Raw genomic sequence first — 7250 nt, forward strand, 5'->3', positions numbered from 1 at the left:
CTGGCGGGCCCATCCGCTCTACAGAAAAAACCTCTCAAAAAAAAAAAAAAAAAAACAATCCCAAAGAGAGAGCTGAACATTTCTATCTTGCTTCCATCATCTTTAATGTATCATAATAATAGGATGGATTTTCCAGTACAGTTTCCTAACAGCACAGACTCCAAGCACAAGATCGGTCTTCGTGATCCACAGAGAACCTGTCCGCCCAGTTGTATTCTGAAACAATGGAAGGATGCATTTCTTCTTACAGTGTGTCCCTTATTAGGGCTGAATCAGAGCAGTCATGCCCACTGCAGACCAATGAGGTAGGTCAGATGCTCACCGTGAAAAGAAAGGCGAGGTGAAGAGTCTCAGACTTCTCCTGGGTGCACACATCACACATTAGGTTATAAAGGTGGGATTTCTATGTTCAGCACAAAGTTGTGGCCCTGATAATACATTTCACCTGAAGTGTTAGTGAAAAGAAAGGAGACACGCAGAAACAACAGCTTGAATTACAACCAGAAATTATTTTTTAAATCAAATGATTCCGGAGGGGTAGAAGTTTTCTCTGCAGGCAGTGGTCATCTTAAAGTAACTGCTCAGCCTGACAGTCATCCAAGGGCAGTCTAAGAATCCTGCTTGTCTTTTCAGGTCACACACCTAAATTCTAGGTGTAAATTTTAGGATTTATACCAAACATCGTACATATAAAAGAAAGAAAAGGGGCAGCATTCTCATACGGCTGTAAGTCCAAAACCCACAGATCATTTCTCTCCTCCAAGAGTGCTTTGTTTTCCTGTCAACTCAGCACTGCAGTCACCTTGGAGTCACACCGTGAGACCCCAGGTCTCGGACACTTGTGGGCTCACACTCAACCTTAATCCACTCATCAGCCAGTCTCAGAGCACCAGAATCCTGAGAAAATGCTCTGCTGGGGTGGAAGAGACAGTGTGACCCACCTTCCAGTACAGAGACACTCATCAGACCCCTCACAGAAAGGCCAGTCCCCACTAACACTGCAGTTTCCAAGGAGGAAAGTTTCAGAAAATACAAATCAATTTCTGAAGACAGGGAACAGCTTCCTGAGGGCTGCTTTGACCTCTTTGTTTCTCAATGTATAAATGAGGGGGTTGAGCGTGGGGCTGAGCATGGTGTACAGCACGCCCGCCAGCTTGCTCTTCTCTGCACTATAGCTGGACACGGGGCTGATGTAGGCGTAGAAGACGGCCGTGTAGTACATGCACACCACGATGAGGTGGGACGAGCAGGTGGAGAAGGCCTTCTTCTTCCCCTCGGTGGTCCGCATCTTCAGGATGCTGGAGATGATGAAGCCGTATGACACGATGGTCATCAGGAAGTTGAGGATGCCATAGAAGGCATCGGCCAGCACAATCATCACACTGTTCACGTAGGTGGAGCTACAGGAGAGAAGCAGTAGAGGAGGCACCTCACAGAAGAAGTGGGTAATGACATTGGGGCCACAGAAATGGAGGCGCAGCATCAGCCCCGTGTGGATGGCCGTGTTGAAGGCACAGAGCACCCACACGCCGGCAGCCAGCATGCTGCAGAACGTCTTGCTCATCATGGTGCTGTAATGCAGGGGGTGGCAGATGGCCGCGTACCGGTCGTAAGCCATGACCGTGAGGAGAAGCAGCTCTGAGGACGCAGCCCATGTGAGGAAATACAGCTGGGCCATGCAGCCCCCATAAGAGATGGAGCTCTCCCCTGACAGCAGACCAGCCAGGGCCTTGGGCATGATGGAAGACGTACAGATAACGTCCATGGTCGCCAAGTTAAACAGGAAAAAGTACATGGGGGTGTGGAGCCCAGGGTTGAAGGTGATGGCCAAGATGATGAGGACATTACCTGTAAGGGCCACAGAGTAGAGGGAGAGGAAACAGCTGAATAAGAGCACCCGGTATTCTGGGTGCTCCGAAAAGCCCTGAAGGATGAACTCTGTTACCAGTGACTGGTTGCTCATGGTCCGCGGGCTGAGAGGGTTTTCTGGGACTATCAGATAAATCTCCACCCACAGCTTCATGTGGTTTCAGGGCTGCAGAAAGAAATGAGAGGTGGTCTATGGAAGGATGCCGCAGGTTGAGCACCCATGCTCTGAAAATCAACAGTCCATAATGCTCCAAAATAATTAAACTTTGTGAGCACCCACATGACACCAGAAGCAGAAAATGTCACACCTGATGTCATGTGACAAGTCATAGTCAAAAACTGCAATACAAAATTATTACATACATTACCTTCGGGCTATGTGTACAAGGTATACAAGAACTATAAATAAATGTCATGCTCCGACCTGGGTCTCATTCCCAAGTGATTCCCGTTTGGGGGGTTTTGTATGTTTGTTTATTTTTGCTGTACGATGTGTGTACTCGCCAGTGAGAGATAGAGGGAAAGTGAGAAGTCTCCCCTCGGGGAAATGGTCATGCCACAATCCCTTCTCCTCCATTCTCTTCGCAGGATTTTGGGCACACGTGCACACGCCCTGGCATGATTTATTTTTAAGGTTGTTGCTCTATGGCACGTGCACTCACCAGAGAGAGACAGAGAGGCAATGCAAGAAATGGCCTCCCAGAGGGATGGCCCCGCCACAATCCCTTCTCCTCCATTCTTCTCCCGGGATTTCAGGCATGCATGCACACATGCCCAGCTTGATTTTCAGCTGCTGGGTCTGAGATTCAAACTGCAGTCAGCCATGTGTAAAGCCAGTGCCTTAATCACCACCCCACCTGCAGGCCCCCAAGATATTTCGTTATCCACATGCAAATATTCCAGAATCCTGAGAACACTTCTGGTCCCAAGCATTTTGCATAAAGCACACTCAACCTGTGCCACATTTTGTGCATAGCTCTATTACAGCATGATTATTGTACAGATGCACTAGCACATGTAATTAAGATAAATGCACCAAGCTACAGCGGGCAAAGGTCGTGAACATTCACTTCACGACAGGCAAATGCAAACCCCTTTAAACTCATGAAGTATCATTCAATCTTGGCCAAAGAAGTGTGAGTTATATTAATGATTCAGTCCTCCCCATCCATAAGTTGGCAATGAGAAAAGCATGGTGTTGACTAGCATTAGAATGGCTACAAAGACATGGGCCTTTTAAAATATGTATTCCATTTGAGCCAGAAATTCCCCTTCTGGGAATTTATCCTAAGGAAACAATTTAAACATTTTTAGTCTGAGAGCAGTGCTATTTATAATAGTGAAAATTTAAAAGCAACCTACATTCTTAAAGGGGACTATATTATGATATATTGATATAATATAATGCTGTGTAGTTATAAAAATGATGCTCTGGAGACCAGCAGATGGGGAAATGGTTGCATTGCTGGATTCCCATGTAGTTGATTGCGGTTGAGTCCCAGACCCAGTGGCTGAAAACTCACATGAGGTGCATGTGCATGCATGCCCAAAATCCTGAGAGGAGATTGGAGGAGAAGGGAGTGTGGTGTGGCCATCTCCCCCAGCTGGGATAGGGGTAGTGATTCCTTGCTTTCTGTCTTTCTGTCTCTCTCTGCATCTCCAGAGAGTGCACACGCCCTATAGCAAAAATTTATCTCAAAAAAAAAAAAAAAAAGAAATTGATACTTTGATGTATTTTCTGGTTTTTCTATAGAATGATCTTTCCAAAAGGCAGACGTAAATGTGTACTTCTGACTGTTCTTCGTGGCACCCCATGGCTGACAGAGTAAATGCTTCAAGCTAGACCTCCAGGACCCACCCTCCAGCCTCTCTTCCCACTCATCTTAACCCCCAAGCACTAGGCCTGGCCAATGCACATCTTGGCTTTGCTCTTGGAAGTCCCTTAGCCAGGAGTGTCCTCTTTCTCAGGACCAGGTTGATCACCAGTGCCCTCCTTTCCAGGGAGAAAGCACCACTCTCTCCCTTGGGGCCCCTCAGGATTCCACACTGACTTCTGTCCTAGGATCTATGGCACGGCACTGCTCGATCAGATTACCCAACTGCCCCTCTAGGGTCAACACGTAAGTACGCCCTTTCCCCGGACAGTACTTGTTGGCAGTGAGTTCTGTGCCTGGCACGCAGAGGTGGACAACCAAATGTGTTTGCTAAAGTAATATTAAAGAGTTAAAGAACGGCCTCATGAATATCTACCCTCAGAACACTGCACTGTGTGGTTTAAGATAAAATTAGCATAGAACCATATTTGCTTTTTCCATCTTTTCAACTCCTTGTTCATCAAGAATGAAGAGACCAGCTCTGTAGCCTAGTAGTTAAGGGAGCCAGATCCCACGTTACAATCATGCTGGTTAGAATCCCAGTCTTGACAGCTTGAAAAACATGCTGAGAACAAGTGCTCCAAATCCCAGTAGGATGGAGACATGGAAGAAGAGGGATTGCAGCATTCCCATTGGGGATGCTTTCTCCCTTTCTCTCCTTCTCTCTGTCTGTCTCTCTCAGGAGAGCAGACGTGGTCTCCAGCAATTAAAAAAAAAAAAAAAACGAAGCCTTAGAATTAAAAAAGATGTTATTTTAAAATTAAGAATTCTATTGTTTGTTAAAATTCAAGAAATGTATTTATTACTAAATCATTAAAAGATTTACACAAAACACCAAATATCACCTACGATCTGGGTCATATCACCATTTTGTAAGGTAAGGCTCTTTGAGTAGCAAAGCATAAAATTCCAGTGGCTCAGAGAAGTAAGGTATGTGTTCAAAGCTGACAGGAAAGACGGTGTTTCACTTGTGACACTTATAAGTAGCAAGACATCTCAATATCTTGGTGTGTATAATAAATACATATTGTGGGACTGGCAGGTGACATAGTGATTAAAGGTGCTGGACTCCCACATGGCTGACTGCGGTTCAAGTCCCAGACCTGGTGGCTTTCTGTCTCTCTCTCTCTCTCTCTGGTCAAATTAAAATAAATAAATACATAAAGTTAAAATAATTATTTTTAAAAAATAAATACATATTGCTTCAGCTGATTTTATTCTTGTATAAATCAAAAGGATTAAATAATCATTTTTACTCAGCTTGAGTTGAGGAACTGGAGGAATATCTGTAACTTCATTTGTTTCTTACCAGCCCAGTGAATGGTTCCAGTTTAACTTCAAGAACCACTGTGAGGCCAAAAAGATTAGGTAGGCTGAAAAGGAAGAGAACTGGGTTTGCCACAAGGATGTCCCGGTGTATGGTTTGTGCACTCCCACGGATGTCCTCCCTAAGATTTTTAACTACCTGACTCCCAGCCGTCATGGTCCAGTCCACAGTACATATTGCGAACAAATCCGAGTCAGAATGCTGAGCTGCCCTTAGGAGGAGACAAACATGTCCTTCCCCAAACCCTTCCCAACAGTGGTGTGCCAGCTCTATGATGTATCGTTCCCATAGCTGGAGCACCAGGAGAACATATTATGATGGAAACCCTAAACCCAGTCTTTCTCCTAACTAAGCACCAGAGTGAGGGGGGTAAAAAACCTCTGCAATATAAACATAGGTTTTGAACAGGTGTTAAGTACAATACACACATCACCATCAGGAGAGAATAACCCCTCAAATAATTACCCACTCACTGTAATTTCCAGGGCAGGTGGACAGTCTTCTTATCCAATTGGTCAATAGGGAGATCAAATAATCAAGGCGCCAAGACTCTTTCCATGAGAATGACCATGAAATCTTCATTGGACCTCAGCCAGTTGTCTCTTCTAAAGTTAGCAAAGAACTTTCTCCCCTGAGGTTAGAGGTTCGAAGAACATTGGCTTTAATTTTCATCAAAGATTGCAAGATTATTGCCAAGGACATGAAAGAAAAAAACAAGATTTCATGTAACAATTGCCAAGTTTAAATACAACTTATGTTAAGCCAATACATTGACTCCCCACACAAAAGACAATGGTTATTAAACAGTGGTTATTTTTTTACACTTACCAAATTTAGGCTCAGGCTTTCAAGAAAATAAAAATGCATCTTGGATGATTTCATTTCTTTAAAGAAACAATAGATTTAATTTTACATGGAATACAATTCACTTTTAGCCAAATGATCTTGATTTCAATGTATTATCCATAATTCCATATCTGGAGAATTATTATTGTTTTAAGTTATTTAATTAATAATAGAAAATTTGATGACTTCCATTATTTTTATCTCTAAAGAATTCAAAGATTTTCACAAATATCATATGAGGGAATCTTAGAATTTATAGCAAATGCATATTATAAAAAAGCTATGTATGAATTTCTAATATTTTACACAAGACTAAACTTGTTCTTTAATTCCATTTTCCATGAACTTTTTGAAATACCCTTGTGTAATTAATCAAATGTCCTTCTATGAAATATGAAGGTAGATATTTCTATTGTAAACATTTTTCAAAAATAAGAAACTATTGGGTCATCAGAAAAGTCCTGACACATTTTACATAGGAAAACATAAAAAAAACACATCATGATTACTCCAACAGTCCCATAAAAATTAAAATATGCCAAAGTCTCATATGCTCAGGCTTAAACCTGAAAAAATTTTTGAAGATGACCCTCTACTTTAGTTACCAGAAAATCACAAATGGGTCAAGTGATTTACCCTACTCACACAGAGTGCTAGTGGCATCGCTGTGTCTAGTCCCAAGGCTTTGGGACTCCAGTCCGTAATTCTTTTCTGTGTAGTCTGTGGGTTGCCTCCTTAAATACAGCCCCATCAAAAGTCAAATAAAAGCCTAGAAGAAGAAAAATCATTGAAGAATGTATATGATCATTTTTATAGCTGAAGACAGTCTTGACGTTTCATTTGTTCTATTATTTCATTTACTGATCAAATAGCAATGGAAGAAATATCCTAATGTTACTGACTCTAGCTCAGCTAAACAAAAGCTATCCAGTATTTTATGCAATTAGTGATCCAAATTAAACAGACTTAGAGTAATGAGCAAAATTTTTCTGTCTTTTTTTTTAATGTCACCCAATGGAACAAACCATCCTCAGAACACTTTTTATAATTACCTTTAAAAAAGTATTTTGCCTTTGTGGACCTAATAGATTTTCTGTATGGCCTTCCCCTTCTGTCACCTATAATCGTGGTTGGAGACACGGTGACACTGAGGCAGTGGGCAATCTGTAACAAAATCAATCTGGACAGGACCAAGATTTTTTCCCATATTTAAGCTAATCTTGCAAGAATTCCTGACACATTTTTAGTAAAATGTGTCACTGCCTATGGGAGACACTTGGGAAAGATTCTCAAACTATTAGTCTAAGTGGACCCTGAAGGAGCAATTAAAGTAA

The 7250-nt window shown here is 42.4% G+C and overlaps 2 protein-coding genes across 2 annotated transcripts in view; both read right to left on the reverse strand.

Annotated features, from left to right (window-relative positions):
• LOC102502215 (olfactory receptor 13A1) overlaps positions 1-375 on the reverse strand; it is an 18783-nt gene extending 18408 nt beyond the window's left edge. The window contains exon 1 of the mRNA XM_006147717.1: positions 323-375. Within this exon, the coding sequence (XP_006147779.1) occupies positions 323-375 (53 nt within the window). The remainder of the gene's footprint in view (positions 1-322) is intronic.
• Positions 376-1036: 661 nt separating this feature from the next.
• On the reverse strand, positions 1037-2029 carry LOC102480099 (olfactory receptor 13A1). The gene has a single exon (XM_027771481.1). It carries the CDS (start codon positions 2021-2023, stop codon positions 1037-1039), a length of 987 nt encoding a protein of 328 aa, XP_027627282.1. The 5' UTR covers positions 2024-2029.
• Positions 2030-7250: the final 5221 nt, after the last annotated feature.

Source organism: Tupaia chinensis, unplaced genomic scaffold, assembly GCF_000334495.1.
Source record: "Tupaia chinensis unplaced genomic scaffold, TupChi_1.0 Scaffold000217_1, whole genome shotgun sequence".
NCBI classification, from domain to species: domain Eukaryota; kingdom Metazoa; phylum Chordata; class Mammalia; order Scandentia; family Tupaiidae; genus Tupaia; species Tupaia belangeri.

Bases quoted from the DNA above. Each gene is read 5' to 3' on its own strand.
- LOC102480099 (XM_027771481.1), bottom strand. From the start codon at position 2,023: ATGAAGCTGTGGGTGGAGATTTATCTGATAGTCCCAGAAAACCCTCTC.